The sequence below is a fragment of the Plectrocnemia conspersa genome, unplaced genomic scaffold (genome assembly GCF_051122295.1).
Source record: "Plectrocnemia conspersa isolate PC_06_02 unplaced genomic scaffold, ASM5112229v1 ptg000003l, whole genome shotgun sequence".
NCBI lineage: Eukaryota > Metazoa > Arthropoda > Insecta > Trichoptera > Polycentropodidae > Plectrocnemia > Plectrocnemia conspersa.
The window spans coordinates 26,424,777-26,447,529 of NW_028277167.1; the positions used below are offsets into that span (position 1 = coordinate 26,424,777).

The window sequence follows — 22,753 nt, forward strand, 5'->3', positions numbered from 1 at the left end:
TACCAATGACTTACATTGTCTTTTAATATGTTTTTTTTGGTTAAATTCCTGAATTTAATAGTTTTTGAATATTTAAATGTGCAACAATTTTGCCAAAATGTAATTTTTATGTAAATTTAAACAATTATATATATATATGCATTTAAACAAATGACAAATAGTTTGAATTTTATTCAATAAAACAACACACATTTATTTGTAAAATAGGTATTATTGCTGCAGACTTGTTTCCTCTAAAATTTAGATAGTGTTGCATTGAATAACATATATTTTAGAGCTATTTTTTCATATTTTCATTTGATTTATAAACAATTTTTTTAGCTCAGACAATATTGGCAACTGCCGACAAACTAATGACATTTTATTATATCGATCGGGAATGGACAGCCGAACAAAAAGAATATACAAAAAGACAGTCATTCTTTATTACTTGCCTATTAACCCCTTTCCGGTCATGCCCGATTTAACTCGGAAATTTTTAATTGTAAATTTTCATCTCAAAAATCAGTAAATTTCTTGAAAAAAATATTACACACCTGTTGTGTTAAAAATTAAGTTTGTACGAATATTTTTAAATGTTTCATAACGGCTGCATAGGAAAGGGTGGCTCCGTGCAAAAAAGTCATTTTTAAAAATATAATTAAAAAATCGTTATTTCAAATCATTTTATTTATTAAAAATAACTTATACTAATTACACAATTAAATAAATCACTACTCAATTGAGATACTGTTCAGAAGTGACATTAAAATACAGTAAACGCAAACATTTTTATTTAATCTGTAACATTGGAAATAAGTACATTTCGTTCGACAGTGCATACAATTCAGGAGAATTAAATAAATTTTATGTTCATCTATTTTTTTCTTATTAAAGCACTACTTTAATGTCACCGATGATTACACATACAATACTAATTTATTTAAATTATAACCCTGCGTACTCTTTGATGACCTTCGACCACTCCTTGGGATACTGTCTTTGGATGTGACTCAGAGTCTTTTGGATCTGCCTCATCTCTTGGGGAGTGCATTCGGGACAAGAGCCTCTAAGCACTAAAGGGGCTAAACCTAAAAGACAAGATTCGATTCATTAATATGTATTTTTTAGATTTTATTATACAGAACCCAACTCACTTTTAAGCCTTCTTCCGACAGGATCGCAAGGACCTTCTCCTAAAGCGCACTTGAGCTGACGCATCAGATAGCGTTTGTCGTTAAGAGCCATTTCTAGTGCATCGTCTGTAACTCTAGTAGTAGCAGCAGAGCATACGACTACAGCCACAGTCATGACGCAGACAAAACTCAATAAAAACTGTAACAAATAAACAGAATAATATTAATAAAATATATGTATGTACATATTAATGTCTGTATGCAAAGGACGTGGAAAACTTGTTTTAGTTTGCGTACGTGACGCGAGTGTGAGATTTACACATTAATAAAATATTTACATATTTTAATGTATGTATTTGGTATTGAGAATTTTATTATTTGTTTTGGTACATAAGATTGTGTGAAAGTTGTAAATTTGTAGATTGCATTGATAAATAAACCTTGATTAACTAGTATCTTATATTTTGAAAATGCATCATCGAATATATAAATATAATGTTAAATATTTTCCCTTTTTTACTATTGCGTCACAGTTTAACTTCACTTTAACTAAATTTAAGTAATTTAAACGACATTAAATAATTAATAAAAAATACAGATTGTTTTTATAAAATAAAATCAGTGTACTTATGTGTACATATTAGATATAAACAAGAACTAATGTTCAGCTACTTTAGCTCATAATCATATATGTACTAAATAAATAATAAATAAAAATAATATATATACGTTGTAACGCATTAGGCTAACGCTTATTATGTTAAAACGGAATCTTTGCTTTCTTTTTCTCAACAGGGTTGATTATTTATTGTAATTTCTAAATTGACAATCATAATACATATTCATTAAACAATTAATCATAAGATACATAATTACTTTAAATAAACATTTATAGCAGTAGAAATTGGGTATTGAATTGTGGTATAATGCTCGAAATATTGAAAAAAAAAGGTTTATTACATCTCTACAAGAAGTACCATAAAATTAAATATTTTAGGGCAAATGCGTTTTATTTTTTATATATTATATAACACTTAACAAACTTAATTTTGATTGAAAAATTTAAATAATAAATTAGGAACTGTTGTTAGACATTTTTTAATATTAGATTAAGAAATTTATTAAAGTAATAAAAATATTATTTTTAGACAAAAAAATGCTGTTAAATCATCTTATATAACATCTGAGAAAAAAATAATAAGTCTTCTAAAAAAGATTCTTAACGCTCGCTGATTCAAAACATATTTATAGTATAAATTAACCGAAATTTGTTGATAATTTAATAATTGCCCGTAGAAAATAATAATAAAATAAAAAAAAAGGGTCATAAAATTAATAGATTTGTGTCCCGTAAATTTACTAAGATCAAAGAGCTTTTTTGTCGGCATAAGAAAAAATCGATCATGCATATCCGAACGGATAAACATAAAACGGTGTTAATTTAAGCCATTCAAATGGCAAATATATATGCTGAAACAGTTACAGAAACTTTGGATTACGCATTTAAGTAGATTATGATATCACTAAATATACTGATTTTAAATCTATTGTAAGACATATACACGTTAAATAGTCTTATCAACAAAATCTGTATTTGACAATAACAAAAAGTCTGGTTCCACCCCGAATTATTTACATCAGAGGATCGAGGACTGAAAGAGGTGGACTTTTCTCTAATTCTGAAGTGCTGATAAACCAGAAATGTGCCGTACCATATCACTTTCGTAACTTATCTAGAACTATCACTTCGCTTCTGACTTGGAATAAACTAGAGTTCAGCCTAACTTCGAAATCAATACTAGAAATTTTTAAAAAACATATGTATATTTTGTGAATTTTCAAAGATTTAGGAAGTCCGTGATAGGTCGAGATATTAAAAAAACATAATACCCACTTAGAATAACGCCACTTAACACTTTAAGGTCAACCACATTTTAAAAAAATCCGAAGCGCAATCGCGTACGATTTTAAAAGGCTCGCCGACGTCGTTAGTGTACGTTTGCTTCGCGCACATGCATCACAATAATGCACCAAGTAACATAAATAAATATTCATTATACAAAAAATCTTAATAATTACAAACAACATAATTTAACAAAAAAATCCTTACATATTTAAAATTTTAAAAAATCGGATTGTCTGGACGCGCCCGACAGTGGCGCCTCGTGATGAAGGTGCTACGCGTTGCCTATGCTATTTTGTGGGGGCAAGGGTGGCCCAATTTTATGTTTCGTTTGCATTAATTATCCACTTCTGGCCTTCGGGGTTGGCCCGATTTAGGGAATCGGCCACACCTGCTGCCAGCGGAAGATGGAGCCGCGTATCATATATTCGCCGGAGGTATTTGTGGATTTTAATGCGCCCCCATCCGCTCGGAAGCATAAACTCGATGCGTGTAGCAAACGCCTGGTTAACCGCTTCTCGTCCGGATAATCGAATATCGTTTCGTTTCAATGCCCTCACTCATGTCTGGCTATAATTTGAGAAAATGAAAATACACGTGACTGACTCGCATGTGACTTAAAAACGCGTCATGTTTAATAAAGAATAATAGTGAACTTTGCGTTTAACGTTTCAAACGTACAAGGTGGAAAGTTGCCAGCGTGAAAACATTTTACGCACGAATGCTCAAATTAGTAATAGTAAATGCTAGTTTGAATAATTATAAATGTAGACAATACGGATTCTTATGTCATCTTGGAATTTATTCATCCAAGTGACTCAATTGTCGTTTATAATTAAAAAAAAAAAACAGAATAATCTTAAGAAAAAAATGTAACTAATATAAATTAAAATTTGCACCAATAGCATAAAATAGTTACCGCATTAATCAACATGCACCAAAGGGCAGCAGCACTTTGTCATTTGTTTTTTTTTAAATCTTGATGTATACCAAGTTAAAATCATCATCAAATAAAAATTCGTTATTGTTATGAATTTCTGTTACTTGCGGTTTTTAAAACTGGTGTTTCGCGAAAAGTTTGTTTGCAATAAAGATGTTCTATAATCAGAATTAAAACATTTATGACTATATATTAACAGGCGAGTGATAAATAAAGACTAAATTTTCGCACCCGATGCACATATTTTTATGTCATTAGTCGGTTGGCAGCAATAATAAATTTGCTCACAAATCTAATGAAATGTTAAATAAATAGCATCGAGAAATCAGAATGCCTAATTGTAGCTGAATACAAAAATATATAACAATTCAAGGACTCACAATCATTGAAGTTCTTAAGAACTTTATTTATGTGTTATGTTTTAAATAATTATTTTTTTTATAATTAATTTTAACTGTGATTATGAATCATTATTTACCCTACAAAATAAATAAAATGTATCGTTAAAATTTTATGTTTTATGAAATACTTAACCGCAGAAAATGATTTGAAAACCCTGTTCTAAATCAAGTCACCCACTCATGAACCACCAAACGATCTACACGGTGTGCTCCAAACCAATTCTATCCTTAGTTCACTCCTGCTAATCGATAACCAGCGGAAAAGATTATGCTTATTCTATTCTGCAATGAGTGTTGAATCCTCAGGAAGAACATTATTGCCAGTATGATCTCCTCAGGAATCATCTTCAAGCAAATATAATAATTTGAATATTATTTTTTAAGCCATTATGCCCTTGAATTATAGCACTTCAGACTAACACCGATCAATTCTTTCGCAATCCATTAATGCTACCGAACAATACGCAATAAAAATAAGTACCTCTTCAAAGTGCGTGTTTTCAAATTTGGGAAGAAAATTATTTTCGCCCTTTTTCGGGAAACGCATTAAGGCAATCAATGATTCAAGCGAAAACTTTTACACCCGCGAGGTTTTCCACGGCACACAAAGAAGAGAGTTTCGGTGCCGAATTTCAGGCGTAATCAATCAATCTCAGTGACAGCAGCGTGCATCCATTAAACCTACTTATCTAATAGACAAGTTCAGACAAAGCCCTATCAGCTAGCTGCTAAGGCTCGAGAGCCGAAGCCCGGGGATTAATGAAGCGTCTTGATAGCTAGCTTCTAAGACCAAATCGAGATTCGTAAGTCAAAGGCCATCGATGCCTAAATTGCAAGAAAGGATAGGATTAAATAAAATGGATCATTTATCATGGAGTAGTTTCTCTATATGTTTTTTTTTTAATATTATCCAATTTTGAATTTAATATATTGTAAGTGGGGCTTCAGTTTAATAATAAATATATAATAAAAAAAAAACATTTATGCCGATTACGCTATGTTACAGACAGATATTAGACTTTTATTATAATATTATGATTATAATGCGGCATAAATTAAGAAAAGTGTTTTAATACAAAATATGCCTAAACACCCAATGACATAGATAATGTAAAATTAATCGAACTGGAACTCTCTATGCTCTTTTATATGTATTTATATGTACAACATATAAATATAAACGACCAAAAAATTTATAGCACACATTTTTTTATGGTTAAAATACGGAAGTGTGTTATATAATATAATGTAATACGAAATAGCAATGCAAGCGAATTATTTTATAATTATCACGCTTCGATAAGCAAATTGATTTTTTTTTATTGTTTGTTTCTTTATTCGCATAATTATTTTTAATGGCAATAATAAGGAAACGTCCGCCATTTTGATTTTGGATATAACAATAAGCGTACAAAACGAATTTTAAGATACTTTTTACATCGATTTCAAGAAACATGCAATTATATTTTAACGCTACGAAATATAGCGTGTTGATTTTTTTTTAATATGCCCTTTTTATAATGGCAATTATAATCAAATGGCAAATAAATTAAATTAAATTTAAATTATCGCATGACTAGTTTTTATTTATATACATAACAAGGTGTGCGTCTTGAAATATTTTATAATTAAATTACACGCCTATAATCTCGCGCTACTCACTCATAATAAATCATTTATGTACACATGTGAAGTGCCATACAAACTAATATGCTATTTTGTATTCATTTAACGTAATAGCGTAGTTCGTAACGTTTCAGACTAGTAACTCTGAGGTTTCAGGTTCGAGCCCCGGCAGCGGCCCTCGAATTTTCATCATCAAAAAAACGACCCAACACAGATTGTAACGCATTGGACTTACGCCTGTCAGGTTACAACGGAAAATTATTAAAAATAAATAAATATCGTTTTTTTAGGCATTTAACGAAACAAAAAATTGTCGATTACAGTTTTTTTATAAAACTGTTATCAACGTCTATCGGAAATTATGCGTGCGTTGGGTCCTGAAAAAATTATTATGAAAAATATAATAGTCCAAGAAACGCATTGAAATTTTTGATTACTATGGTAAAAAATACATAAATTATCTAAAACTATTTTTTGGGCTTATTTAATACGCCTACATATGTTATATTAAAATTATGTTACATACTCTGACGGATAATAACAATAAGAAATCTGCAAAGGAAAATGGTTTGACTTACAAATATAAACATTAGAGATCGGTTAAACACCTTGAATGCACAATAGCCACACAAACAAAATCTTTAACTAACTAGGTAGTTTTGAGCCTCGGAAGCAGCCTCAATTTTTTATTTATAACAAATAATGCGCCATTATTAAAAACCGGCCCTTACTCAAAGTAACATTTATCCAATTGTAACGCATTAGGCATACGCCTCTCAGGTTACAACGGAAGTTTATATGGATATGGATCTCAGTTTGGCTAAAATTACACTACTTGCTACGCATCGAGTGAGCGTTATTTTACCAATCCTTTGTAATTATCGTACGGCCACATTAAAACAACTTTCCCTTAATACGGTGGTTTTGGAGGTAGTGTTAAAAACTAACGCGATTTGCTTTTATTGTATCTTTTCTTCAGGAAGAACTATTATTAAAGATGTGGTATCGTGTCTTGTCTTTGCAAAAGTAAAACCACACGTCCACCAATTCTAAAAATATTTAAATTAACTAATGAAAAAGTCACATTATATACATATATTAAATAATTTTAAAAATCAAATGTAGTTCACATGACATTAAATGTAATTCACCCTGATCTAACATAAGCATTATTTTATGTGTGTTTAGTTTCTATAACATAATATAAAAATAAATGAAACAATAAACAAAAATGAAATTTTCTGCTGCGTCCGTTTTTAATACCTATTTTTGTAGTGTCACCAATAGCGTTTTCTTCGTCATTGATTTTAGTGTACGTTTAAGTGAAGTTAAGCCCATTTCATAATAGTTAATAAAAACATTATGCTTTATTAAACGATCTACGTGAAAATATAATTACTTAAAGTAATACTTCACATAGCTAAAATTTGAGAAACACTGTCAAACGTTTACGCAGAATGATAAATAATATTGCTTTTATAGATAGTTTAATTGTTTTACGACCCAATATGCCATTTTCACCGGTGTTACCCAATCCAAATTGTACGACTTGATCTAATAGTCACAGGTGTCGCCTGTGTGTTAAGGGTTAAACAGTCCCAGTGCCAAAGGGATACACGGTCACCAGGTGGTCGTATATCCTGTTTAATTATTCCGCAGTTGCAATTTAGCACCTGCAATTCAGACATTTCTCGATGTTAATTTTTCTTCCTGTTCTCTTTATACTACTCCCCTGTCGGTAGGATAACGCGATCCGATCCGTAGGTTGAAAATCACTGATCCGCGAACAAATAGCAAGAATCGCTTCTCGGAGGAAGAAATGGGGGATGTTCAATGGCGCGATCGAATTTTCACATTTAGCCCTCGTAGGTGTAACTCAAAACTTTCGGCACTCGGCGTAGCGTGAAAAATGCGAGACGCAAAAAATGCGATTAAGGCCAAAACATTCGACGTGGCGTTTTAATTTATAAGACTAAGAAATGCCTATACGAAAAATAATGTTGCCAACTTGAAAAAACACTGGAAAAATTACATATTTTATTAACTCTGATTTAAATTTAGTGATGAGCTTACATCACTAAATTTAAAGTGAAAGTATGTATTATTTATTACAAATAATATCTTATAAGGCTTTATTCCTTCTTCAGAACATAAAAAGAAGGCACTCTAGATCATTGTCTCGTAATAACATAGGGCAAATTAAGTTTCTAAAAGGGTTTCGTAACTAAATTGCATTGAGAAGCACTGTTTTTGTTTATAATGACAAGAAACAAATAAAAGATATGCGCATAAAACATCTTAGAAAAAAAATACTAATCGGTGTATTTTAGAGAGGAAAGAAAAGGAATTTATTATATAATATTATAAAATAAATTGTCGATGAAAAATTTACAAATATTTTAGATAAAAATGTTGCTATGGCACCTAACTATATGTTTGAAGTATTAAAAACTTAAATATGTTAAAGATATTTTTTACAGCTAAGCATTTTTAAAAAAATATAAGGACTTTCACTAAAACAAATGGCAATAATTTTTGTCATTTATAAAAATATTAAAATGCAAATATAATTTTTTTTTCTGTATTTGCTTAAATTAACAGCTGCATATTCCAGATATTTTTTTCTGATGACCACAAAAATATGGCATAAAAATCGTAATGTTCGATTTAAAAATTATATTTTTTTTGGATAAAAATATCTAAAAAAACAACTTAAATGCTAAGAGTAATTAATATGTACACCAATATTTTTATATATTATAATATTTTTTAGAACTAAGTATTTGCGAACAGAATTGAAGGACTTTTACTAAAAAAAAAACAATATTTTCTCACTGCGTAGCCTGCATTTGTAATAATTTTTAAATGTAAATTTAATATTTTTTTCTTTATTAGCTTGAATAAATAACTATATATTACAGATACGAGTATATTAATTTTAATTTGCGTTTCTACTAAAAACCACAAAAAATGATATTAAGGAATGAAATTGATCGTAAAGTTTCATTAAATAAATGTTCGATCTGAATAAAAAAAATATGGCATAAGATATTCTCACTGCCATTTTTAGATGCAAAAAAATTACAAATTTAAATATATTTTTAAAAACTTGATTTATTACTTATAAATACAAAAAATGCCATAAAGAGAAGAAATTTATTATAAAATCTAATAAAATAAATGTTTGATATAAATACTTATGTTAGACAAAAATATCTTTTTCAGATATTGTCTAAACTAAGCATTAGCGACTTTTACTCAAAAAATACATTATTTTTTCTTACTGCGTGGCCTGCATTTATAATAATTTTTAAATTCCAATATAATAAGAAATTTATTGTAAGTATAAGAAGAAATTTATTTTAAAATCTTATGTAAGAAATCTTTGATATAAAAATTATACCTATTTTAAACAAAAATATCTAAAAAAAGATACTTAAGATATTGTCTACAATTAAGCATTAGCGAAAAAGTTAAAGGACTTTCAATAAAAAAAATTACAGATACGATTATATTTATGTTAACTAAAATTGTTCTACTAAAAATGCATTCATAAAATCATTTCAGATGAAAATATCTAAGATTCTTGCTGTATAAAAAGTTTAAAAATCATTGAACTCAAATTATGAATAAGATATTCTTTAAAAATATGGCATAAAATTTTTTCACTATGTGGCCTGCATTAAAAATAATTTTTAAATGCTAAAAAATAATATCTTTTTTTTTTACTTAAATAAATAACTAAACATTACAGACATAAATATATTTTTATTAAATTGATTTAATACCTAAAACTATCTAAAAAAATGTCATAAAGAGAAGAAATTTACTGTAAAATATTATAAAATAAATGTTTAATCTAAAAATTAAACTTATTTTAAAATAAAAAAAATCTGACACAGATACAACGAAGTATTTGAAGGACTTTTTTACCTCATGGTCTGCATTTATAATTGTTTTTATATGCACATATAACATTTTTTACTTCATTTGCCTAAATGAATTACTGCATATTAGATATATGCATATGTTTATGTAAATTTGTTTTTTTAACTAATAACTATATAAAAAATGGCATACAATTGTCTCGTTGAGTAGCCTGCATTTTGATTGCAATTATAATATTTTTACTCAAATTAATTTATTATATTTATATTATCTATGTATGTTTTTTTGATATTGTATTGATTCTATTATACAGATAACTATTAGCTAAATAAATAGTATAGATAAATATATTTATAACTATAAACGTGATATGTTATTTAAGCTTTAAATTTATTTTATTAAAAATTAAATTACACCATATATTTTTATAAATTTAATAATATATAATAATTCATTATAAATTATAAATTATAAATAAAACTGTCAAATATATACTACATATATTACTAAAAAATATACTCAATATGTTAAAGTAACTTATAAACTAAAATAATTGCTAAAATATTTTAGTGAAAATCAGCAATTTGTTATGAAAAAACTAATTTTGATTTATGCTACATGCATCATATACATAAAAATTGCATGGTAAGCCCCTCCCCTAAATTATAAATATAACTTAATATATTTTTAAGATATAAACATAAATCGTTAATTGTTTGGTTATGAAAAAAAAATATATATTATATTATTAATTAGCATAAAAATCGTTAACACTAACAAAATCAAGACCTGTCTATCAATATATGATTTCAAGGACAAATTCAATGCACACGGCAGCCGTTTAAAAAATAAAAATAAAATAAAAAGAAGTTGGAATTTAAAAAAAAAACATACATTGTCAATCTATATGTTTCAAGTATTTTCCATTGATATTTTTAAATTAAAAAAATAAAACGCCGATGTAAATTATATTACAAAAAAAAAGGAAAACATTGATCGTATATTTATGTTGTCATGTTTATTATTAGAGTATGAAAAACTAATCTTAAATATAGGTATTATTTAAATTTATCTGAATCAATAGAATCTATATGTAAATATTTATATGTATATGACTATTTTGGGAAGATATTTTATAAACATATCTAAAGATCGTTCTAATATATACTAAATTATAAGTATGGAAAATCGTATACAATGCAATTTCAACGCAAAAAAATCTACTTTCTTAAGCCTAGATACATAGGTAAATCTCGTTATATTCACCTTCATCTTTGCACTAATCACTGGTAAGAGTGTTCCCTCGGCGCAGAACAGTCGAGCAAACTACACCTCGCGCGCTGGCGCCGCTCTATTTTAAACAGGTACTAAGGACGGAATGCGGGAGGCTTTCACTTTTATCGTCTATATAGCCGGCGAGAGAGACACACCATTAGCGGTACCGAGAAATGTTTGGTTTGGTATGGTAGTTTCCTGGTAATGTCGTCGCGACCGATAGGAGAGAGGGCCGTACTAAAACTGATTTGTTAACGCCGGCCACTTACCCAAGTATGCAACGGTCGTCGTGGGGGGCACTTGGGCAATTTTCTTGAACTGATCCTTCATTAACCCTACAATGACTAGACGACTATTCTTCTTTCATTTTACACCTAGACTAAAGCCCATTTTAAGACCTTCGTAGTAACACTGAAAATAAAAAAAAACATATTTTTTATATAATAATAATGTTATTAATAATTAAAAAAAACTCATGTTACAACATATATACATAAATATATTCATTACAAAACATAAAAAGAGTGCTAAATCTGGATGGTGGTGTACAAAATAAGACATCCACGAAAAAATGGGTAGACACTTACTGTGTCACAAAACCCTGCTAGCACTATGATTTAAAGAAGTGTTTTATCTGTATATTAAAGATGAATATCACCTTAAGCATGTACGTTAAAATCAGCTTAATTACGCACATATGATGGTAGGTAAATTAAATTTATAAAAACAATGTTTAATTTGCTTGATTTAAAATATTTTAATAATATAGCCTTGCGCAATCAGCTCTCGCAAATGCGACCTTTACCTAGTCCGGCTTTTGCTTTAAAACTGAGGCTAGGCACGACCTCCTACCTGGGCTGTCGCGAGTGTCCGTTAAACCAACATAATACTGTCGATTGTCTCCAGCTTTACGAATCAATCGAAAAAAATCAGCAATGCTTTTGAGTGCCAAATGTATTGCACCGCTGCGTTTATAGATATCAGTCAGGCTTTTAACGGACTGGCACGATGGACTGCTCTTTAAAATAAAAGTAAACCTGTCGAAAAAAAATATAAAATACTAGAATACTACATTAGAGCTTGATACTTTCGCGAGAAAATCAACGCAGAATTAACGAAGCTGAATGAAATCAACTCTGGAGTTCCACAGAGAAGTGTATTGCGATCAGTACTCTATCTAATATATACAGCTATAATAGCAACACTGTGATCGCTTCTCATCATGACCCATTGAAAGCGTCAAAAAACCTCCAGAGAAACGTAAACGTAATCTAACAATGGATGAAAACTTGGACAATGGAAACAAATTCAACAAAATCAACGCCTGTAACGACAAAAGATTCACAACTTCGAAAAATGCACTGGATGGTGTGAAGATCCTAGATGACACTGGAAATAAGTTAATTATCAAACCAGTATGGACATATGGGATTCAACTTTGGAGTAGCGCCTGTGTTTCCACCATCACCTTCAGGGACGTTATTTTGGGAGGGGCAGGTGGTGAAATTTGTTCCTCCCTTGAATTTGGGCAAAAAATTGAATACTATGAATCTTAATGGAATAAAAATATTTAAAAATATGAAATGACGTCCCTGATTCTGAACCAGAAAATCAAAAAAAACGGTCTTGGCTCTATCGCAAAATATTTTTTAAAATATGCCATTTCAGTAAAAACATTTTTAAATACATTTTCACTGGTAGATATATACTTTTACCAGTAAAAATATAATTTATCTGGCAGGTGCTAGTAAAATTATATGATTTGAACTTTTCCATACGTATAAGATAACCAGACGTCCTCCTTTGAAAAGGATTGTTCTCAAAAATGTTGTCCCCCTTTGTCCCCCTCGAACAAAAAAAACTCAAACATGACCTTTTTATTTTAGTGATATTTTCAAAATCAGATATACTACACATTATTTATTTACATGCGGTTTACAAATGTTACAGTAAATGTGTATTTTTTTATATTTTCCCTAGTAAAGTCCAAATACATTTTCACCAAAAGATATATATATATATATATATATATATATATATATATATATATATATATATATATATATATATATATATAATTTAACTACTAGCAAAAATATAATTTAACTGATAGGCGCTAATGAAATAATATGCTGCTCTAAAATATCTATGAAACTATATGATTTTACTAGCACCTGCCAGGATAAATTATATTTTCACCGGAAAATGCATATATCTATCCGTCAAAATGTTTTCACTGAAATGGCATATTTTTATAAAAATCTTAATATGAACGTTAAACAACCGAGCGTTTCTATTGCGATGGCGACGGCACGATTTAATTGCTTTTGACGTGGATTCTAAACAAATACATGTCATTTAATGAAATACTATGAATATTAATGAAATTGAAATATTACAAAAAACGATCATTGACTGGCCAGCTTTTGCCTTCTCCCCCCCCCCCCTTAGAAAAATTTGAAATGACGTCCCTAATTGCCATCATCCAGAGATTCCAAAACAAAGTTCTACAAATGATAGAATGTATAGCATAAAAAACTAAATAACAAACATATACACGACATACAGTGAGCTCCACTCAAACAAAATGGCAGCCGAACTACTTGACTGTATACTCTATTTGCGGTAACACAGTCAGTTCAAGAACTATCACAGTGCCCACAAGAATATGCTTCCAAATTTACCGACACTATTAATTCAACTTTGAGTTCTTCTCTTCTTTGTCTTCCCATATTGCTGCTTTCTTTCAGAAAAACTTGTCTGAAAACTAATTAATTCTTTGTATTAATATATTTTAAACTTTAAAACAACTTACTGCTCTTTAAATATTATTTATTCTCTTTACATTATGCTTACATACAACAGAATTTTTACAACTCCAAGCACAATTTTCTTCCCCCTTGACATGGTCTTCAAATCTTCTTAATCGTTAGTATCGCTCAAGTTTATAAAGCCATTTCTTTATAACTATATTAAGCACTAGATCCGAATGACAAGTTATGCCTCTCTCACTTTCTTTTCAAGTATTGTAGCAATATATTTTTCGATTTTGCTACCCAAGATTAGATTTTTCTTGAATCCAAAGTACTAAAAAATATGTTTTTTTATACAGTTTTTATTTTCTTTGAATATACTCTTTGAACCCGTCTTATCGCATCATCCCATCGCATTTTTTACTATCCTGATCACCTTCTTCACGACCTTCGCACGCTTCAAAAGACACTCGAGCACCACTCCTGTTTAATACTAGGCAATTATATTGACCCCACGGTGATTTCATTGTTAAGACACCTCGTCCTTGTTTACCTGTTAAGCGTAGACCGTTTTTATCTATTTGAAGTGCTCAAACAACGACAGGTGAAAAAAACCTACCTGGATACTGTGTATAATATAAATTCTTGGCACTGGAATGGATCAACTCATCTAGATTCTTTTGTATTGTAGTAAGAATTATATTTTAATTTAATAAAAATATATTACTTTTAGAACACACTGGAAATTTATTTTGCTTGCCATGATACTTACATAATAAATGGCATTTGATTACAACATTGTTATGGCATATTACTACCAATGCGTCATCATTACAATTTAAACGAACTAGTTATGATAATGATGACGACGTCTGGTGAAAGTTATCAAATATATTTATGCAGAGATATTTTATAGAATACATAAACATTTTGTTATGTCCAAAGATCAGATTGTTCGTAAAAGAGTGCCGATATGATCTTCGTTGCGGGCTGTGGCAGTGGAAGCAAGAGGAAACTGAAGTTTTAAACACTCGCATCAAACAGTTGAGGTGAAAGTGTGCTCAAGGTGACAATGAAAGGTTCGACCGTGTCGATATACTGTTGCATAAGGCATTCGGAGAAATGCATAATAAAACTTTATATCATAAAGTTTCATTGAAATAATATTTTCTTGAATAAAACAATAGTTCAACTTTGAACTAACATGACGAAGAGTTACTTCTGTTTCTTACTTTGGCTTTCTAATATATTTAAACTAATTACGTTTGTTTGTATAATGCTAAATCAATTTTGAAACGAATTATGTGCCAATATTCTTAAGAACCATGTTATGAGTAATGTTGTTAAGTTACCGACAAGCATAACAAAAAGTATTTAGCATAACACCAATTGGCAAATGAGCTACTGGAAAAAACATAAAATAAAAGCTCATTTACTTTCCATTAATGTATTGCACAATACACCAAAAATCGCTTTATAACTGAATATAAAAAATGAAACACATAAACTACATGGAAATAATACAAATTTCACACAAATAAATAACCAATTGAATTGTCACATATTAATAATAAACAGTTTTAAAAGGTACATTTTTTAATTGCATGATGGATAAAAAATATATATTTTATAATGTAATATTTTTTTATTTAATAATTAATTTATTGTAACGAGATACTAAAATTTAACCTTATGTAACAAATTAATTTTGTGCTCTACAACCTTTGAAACCCTTCGAGCATATTTTAGGAACCCTAACATTGAAAATCGCATTAGGACATGAATCGACTACCTTAATATTCGCAAACTATATTCGTTTTAAGTTGTGTATATTGAATATTTGCCTAATATATGCATATCTATAATTGAACATTGTTTTTGATTTTTTTTTTTAATTATTTTGCTATTTTATTTATATTTTTTAATGTATGTTAAAATTGTGTAAAAATAAATATAGATCCATAAGTATTCGACTTTATTTTATTTTTTATGGCTATCACATAAATCCAATAATTCTTAAATTTAATCATTTTCAAGAACTGTTTATTTATTTTAACTTAAATTTTTTTCCTGTAAATAGTATATGTTTCTTTTATATAGCTTTTTAGTACTATAGTAATAAAACATTGCAAAAAAAACATGATGGACTAGAAAGCCTCTTTTTTTTAAATAAAACTAAAGAATTCTAATAATCGAAATCTTAAACATTGAACATAAATAGTAATCAAAATAAGTTAGAGTACGCTCCGGATAAAGATTCCGGTTTGTTATTGTGTGCGTGAACCGTATGGCTCAAAACAATTTCGCTCAGAATATTTAATTTTTTTATTTTAAAAGAAAATATATGTTTATTTAACATACATACATCTGAGCTAAGTTAGAAATTTCAACGGACAATTAAAAATATATTATATAATCGAAGAAACCAGACATTGATGTCATTAATTAAATATTTGCAAAATTCAAAATCTTTCACTAGTCAAAAAAATAATGAAGTCTTTAGCTATTCTTCAAAAGCAAAAAGATATAAAATGGGGAAAGAAACTATTCGCAGAATGTTTAATGGCTCGACGACTCTATTAAATCATTAGAATCCATTGAATAAATTAAAAAATTATCATTGGCGCAACGATAAGAATAATATTTTTAAGCCTTACAGAGAATAGTGTAAAAAAACCAACAACGTACGGATTAATGGAAAAATAATTAAAATATTTTAATCCACGGGTAAGAGAACGAATAACTTACAGTGTATATTTGAAGCCTTGATATCAATTAACCCAGATATGCCCAAGAAATATTGTTCTCTTAAAATTTCATTTATAAATAAAAAACAGTGGCACGAGTTTAGTGACCTACCCATGGGACAGTGGGCATATCTGGGTTAAACCAATATCAACACAAAATTATTTAAAATAAATCACTAGAGAAGATCGAACTTCTGTGCCACACTGCACTTTAATGACGAATACCAGCGTTGACGAATCAGCGACTGTCCTTAAAAGAGAAAGCGAGACAACGAAGTACACGCTACATCGCTTCTCCCTCTCATATACATGTACACGCACACAATAACAAACCCGCATCCTTATCCCGAGCGTACTCTAACCTCGTTAAACATTTTAAGTAAAATGAAATTTTAATACCAAGTACCTGTCGAAAAGAAAGATATAAATTGATCAACAGTTTAATTTTTGCAGTCAAATTTAATTTACAAAAAAATATTATTATCTAATATGTTAGTATTATATACACATAATCTCACATATTAACCCTATAACGCCTGAATTTAAAAAATTTAAAAATTAAAAAAAAAAATTTTAAGGTTTTTAAAGAGTTACTTTTTTCAAAGTTTTTATAAGGTGTAGAAAGTAATCCGGGACTCGAGGCAAAATTATGTTTTATAATTATAAATCGGCTTTTCTACTTAATATAAAACTTATTTATTAGAATTTTCCGTATTTATGAAATACTGTGAACATTAACAATTCAGCAAAACATTTATGCTTAAATTTCTATGATACACTTTCACATAAAACAGTCCTAATGTTTAAATTCAATATTTGTTTTGAAACGTGAGGTGGTGCACGTGTGAAGACAATTAAACCTTTCATTATAAATAGACTGTGCTAAAAAATCACAACCGAATCACTCAAACAGATGTATTTTTTACATTTAAAATGCACATGTTGCACATTTTTTTTGAGTAATGTAATAAATTAGTATCCCCTCAACATTTACATAAACGAAATTTTATTTATGTAAAATAGACATGATATGCATATATGTTCTGTGTCACGCGTTTGCTCTTATGTTTTTGCGGCGTTTATGTAATAGAAGCTGCTCAATCCTCCTATATAAAAAAGGATCGATATGTGTCGACAGTTTTTAATTATACATACATATATCATCACATTTTTTTAATACCACCATTTAACAAAAACGAGGAATATAAAACTTTTTTTTTATTTACATGAAATATGAGAATTAATATTTTATTGATTATTTTAACCTTTTAAAATTTTAAGGAGGAAGACATACATAAATGATCATTCAAAGTTTAAAATTTATAGATGCATTGTTCAGTCATTTTATTATAGAGAACCACCAATGTTAAGGACATTGGTTGTTTTTCGACAATAAAACAAATTTAAAAAAAAAGTGGACATTGGCACTTTTTCCTATAATGTCTTTGGTTAATATTAGAGTTTTTAATTTTAATTAATATCATTATCGTTCGTGAGATATCAGCCATTTTTTTTTTGCTCTGTTGACCAGTAATCAGAATGAGATGAGGTAGGTCCAAAACACAATTTTTTCCAATTGGTATATGACGCGCGCGTGCCAATCGGTATGGGAAATTGAACTTATTGCGTACAAGGCTGATTGCGTGGATATTTCGCGGATTGAATGCCAAACCAGTCTGAGTCAGGAATGGTATCGATACGCGGCGAGAGGTGGCAATTATGTAAGTGGCACATGCCACAAGTCACAATTGTGGCCTACCTGCGACATGCCTAATTGCATTAAACTCTGAGGAGAGACAAACGAGCGCATGCTTAAAGTAAGGTCGTGTTCGCGCCGAATGGCACGGGCGGGAGTGGTAGCGATTTATGGGATAGCACTTTACGACAATGTAGAGACTGGCAAAGAATCTGGGGCCACTTGAGAGAGCTTATCAGTCCTCTAAGTTTATGCCAACGGATACACATTTAGAAAATAAGTTTTTTAGATAACTAAACATCACCATTGAAGACTTTCCATAAATATTAATAACAGACTGCATGTTACATAATACATTAACATGTTTTAATAAATTTAATAAAATTTTCCTTAAAAGTTTTAAAACATTAAAAATACTTGAACAAAGTTCTGTAAATAAATATTGAGTAAACTCAGTTACGAGAAAAATTGTTTATTGTGAAAGTAAGTTCTATGACCTACAAGGAATACTTGACTGCCATAAATATAATCAAAATGAAGCTCCAGAATAAACAATGATACAACGTCCTTGTGTAGATAGATCATAAACTAGAATCTTGCAATCTACCAATTACCATTCACGCGTGTGTATCTTCTTTCACCAGCTCATTGGCGTGACCAAGAATGGCCTTCCAATGCTTGGAGTTCTATGAACGAAATTGGCCACACGACAATGCAGAGGCCACGCTTGCCCACAGACAAAAAGCAAAGTCGGACCGCCACTACAACAACTTAATTTCACTTTCATTGTCGCTGATTTCATGCTAGAATGCTGCCCACGGGTGCATTAATATTCATTAATGACTTATCTCCTGGCGAAGATAGCGCCGAGGGTCAGGAGGTAAAGGAGGTCGTTAAGGATCCAGGGGATCGAAGGTTTGAAGCCATGTGAGGCGCTATTAAACAGTTTTAAACAACCTTTTATCGCTATTGGGTTTGAAGCATGTTTCTTTGTATTATCATTATCCACATTCCTGTTTTTTAGACTTTTTACTTAATATCATGTCTCTAATAGAACCCGACGGAATAGTATGTTACTATCAGTCTCATAAATTGAAGCAATTAATAATAAAAGACAGGTCCCAATGAATGGATTAATTATAAAAAACTTCTATTCAAATATTCACTCTATTAAGTCATAAACATCGGCAGGTCGGTTGACCTTTTTGTTATACCAGCAGATTCAAAACAAGTACAGAGAACACAGCACAAATATTAGTCAAATGCGAGACCCTTTTTATATATGTAGGAGGCTGATTTTTTTTATCTCAAACACTGACGTGACGGTGGCGTGATGGGAGCGCGACGGTCGAGGGTCATTCATATTATTTTCAATAATTTTGCAAATATACAACAAACTCCAACTGTAATAATATTTCTATAATGTTTCATAAATTCTTTATTTTCATAATATTGCATATTTGTGACCAGGGCTGTGGAGTCGGAGTCGGAGTCGGAATCGGAGTCGTGGAGTCGTGGTGTTTTGGCCGGAGTTGGAGTCGGAGTCGGAGTCGTGAAAAATGAGCGACTCCGACCATTTTTTCTATAAAATGCATTTTTTTAAATTATGAAATTTTAATTGCGTAATAATGAATGTGTATAGCGTATGAATATTAAACGTGTAGAAAAACACCAAAAATACCTGATAAAATTAAACTTTTTTGTCGGAGTCGGAGTCGGAGTCGGAGTGGAGTCGTGTTGTTGGTAAATATCGGAATCGGAGTCGGAGTCGGAGTCGTGTTTTTTTCTAACGACTCCACAGCCCTGTTTGTGACATACTATTTGTACTGAAATAGTTCAATACATATTAGCGTTAATATTAAAACTTTTCATAACAATATTACGAGGTGAGAATCAAATTATGCATATCTAAACCGAATTTTTACCGATAGGAGAGCGCAAAAAACAATTATCCCTTCTCAGAGATCAAAAATCCACGTCAAAAGCAACAAAATCATGTCAGCGTAGTTGCAGTGGGAACGTTTGGTTATCTGGTGTTTATATTAGAACGTTTTATAACAATATTATGACGTACAATAAGTGGGAATCTAAGGAAGCATATCTAAACCGAATTTTGATCAATAGGATAGCGCAAAAAACAATTATCCCTTCTCAGAAGTCAAAAATCCACGTCAAAAGCAATAAAATCGTGTCGTCGCCGTCGCAGTGGGAACGCTCGTTACCGAGCGTTCCCACTGCAACGGCGCCGACACAATTTTATTGCTTTTGACGTGAATTTTTGACTTCTGAGAAGTGATAATTATTTTTACGTCCTCCTATTGACCAAAATTCAGTTTGAATATACTTTGACCAACACTCTCATATCATAAGTTTATTGTAAAATCGATTTATAGTAAAATGATAGTAATCACAAATTTAAAACATAGTGTAATATTAAGGCAGACAAACAAACTTCTATCTGTATTTCTTTTTTCGCTTATTTTTCCCTGAGAGATGAGTTGGCTTAGTTTATATTTTAGACTTGGCCTACTTAAAGTTATAAAACATTAGGTTAAGTTTGGGTGAGAACAGCAAATGGACGTTTCGCAACTGTCAAATTGACTTTATAGACATTTTAGAGCAGCATATAATTTCACCAGCACCTATCAGTTAAATTACATTTTCGCTAGTATATATATATATGTATATTTACTATTAAATATATATTTAGACTTCACTAGTGAAAATATAATTTCACTGAAAAATACACATTCACTGTAAAATATATACATCGCAAGTAAATAAATAATGATAAGTATGTAAATGTATATATTACTATGTATTAAAAAGTTAAAATCATATAATTTTACTAGCACCTTCCAGATAAATTATAATTTTACTATTAAAAATATATATCTACTGGTGAAAATGTATTTCACTGAAATGACATATTTAAAAAAAATTCGGGATAGATTTGATACTGTTTTTTTAAGATTTTTCTTAAAGAATAACCTGAGAATTTCTGGTTTAAAATCAGGATTTTTTTTCTAGGAAGGGGGTCAAAAATCAGTGGTCGTTTTTTTAATATTTCAATGTCAATAAGATGCATAGTATTTCATTAAATGACATGCTTGATTCTAGTCAAATTCAAGGGGGGGGGGGGGTGACGTCCAAATGACACCCTGTCTAAACATATATACCGTTTATCACCATTCGGTCATAGTTCAGATAAAAAAACAAACACTTACCAGACATTAGGCAAGTGCTTTTACTATACATCTTAAGCGGCTTTCACCCATGCAGTTTTTACTAAGTCTTGCCAGCACGGTTATCTCAGTCGGGCCTCGATCCTCAACATCGATCCACTTCTCACAGTCATGTTGCCTAGTGATGAATTCATTTGTTTTTATTTGTTTGTTGATAAGAAAAAAAAGAATAATAAAAACCGACGTTCACACATAAATTTTGAACATGAAGGATTTGCTAAAAGATCCTAATGATCGGAGGAATTATATGAGAAAGGATGAAACCGCCTACAGTGAACTACTAGCACTGGTGCCAACAGAAATTGAACGACAAAATATTGTGATGCATGAAGCTATAAGCAATAATATTAAGCAAATGTTTTGAAAAAATAAACACATGAGACACAAATGTCAGGGAATTTTCAATTTCGATTAAAACTGAAACTTTCTGAATACATATCAAATACAAAGTAATATATTTATGGGTCGAATATGCTTTTTTTTCGTTATGCGGAGCGCGTATCACTTAAACAATTTATTGTCTACGCGTTAGTTCTTTATTTGGAATCCCAGCGAAGCAAAATACTCCTTGTTGATAAAGAATTTAGAGCAAAGCTGTATCTTGATGCTTTTTTGCTAAGAGCATTTGTAATTATTGCAATGCTCATTTTTTAAGTCACTTTCTGGGAACTGCAGTTTTTAAGGCGCTGATGAGGTCCCTTTTATGTGCGCCCAACTATCCAAGGGCGAAGCCCTGGTGTTAGTCCATTTTCAGGTAGTTTTCTGCGGCATGAGTCAACTAAGACTTTCTTTGGAGGCCCGGCAATTCAAAAGCAAAGCCTTAGCGTCAAGCCAGAAGGCGTTGGTTCTCTGTGGTGCACGTCCTTCCTCTGCGACGACTAACACTACACTACTAGGCCATGGTTCGCACACCTGTTACCTCTGATACCAGGCAGAGGGATGGGGTTTCACGGAACCAAATCTTCACAGATTAATATGACACCGAAATTTTCTGAGAATCATTCTTATTTAGTTCTGAGAAGTGGTTTAGCGTGCATATGGTCGTAGTATAATATTAATCACGAGCAGTATATTTAATTAAGATAGACATCAGAACATGTGGATGTTTTATGTAAGATCATATTTGAGAAATAATTTTGGGGTGAAAATGAGAAGTTGATTCAA

At 30.3% G+C, this 22,753-nt stretch overlaps 1 protein-coding gene across 1 annotated transcript; it reads right to left on the bottom strand.

The window, feature by feature from the left end:
- Window positions 1-654: 654 nt before the first annotated feature.
- LOC148237120 (putative odorant-binding protein A10) lies at window positions 655-11,393 on the bottom strand. The gene is made up of 3 exons (XM_088181968.1): window positions 11,140-11,393; window positions 1,137-1,314; window positions 655-1,070 (listed from the first exon to the last, which is right to left on the bottom strand). Exons 1-3 carry the CDS (start codon window positions 11,143-11,145, stop codon window positions 928-930), a joined length of 327 nt encoding a protein of 108 aa, XP_088038094.1. The 5' UTR covers window positions 11,146-11,393; the 3' UTR covers window positions 655-927.
- Between the last annotated feature and the right edge of the window lie 11,360 nt (window positions 11,394-22,753).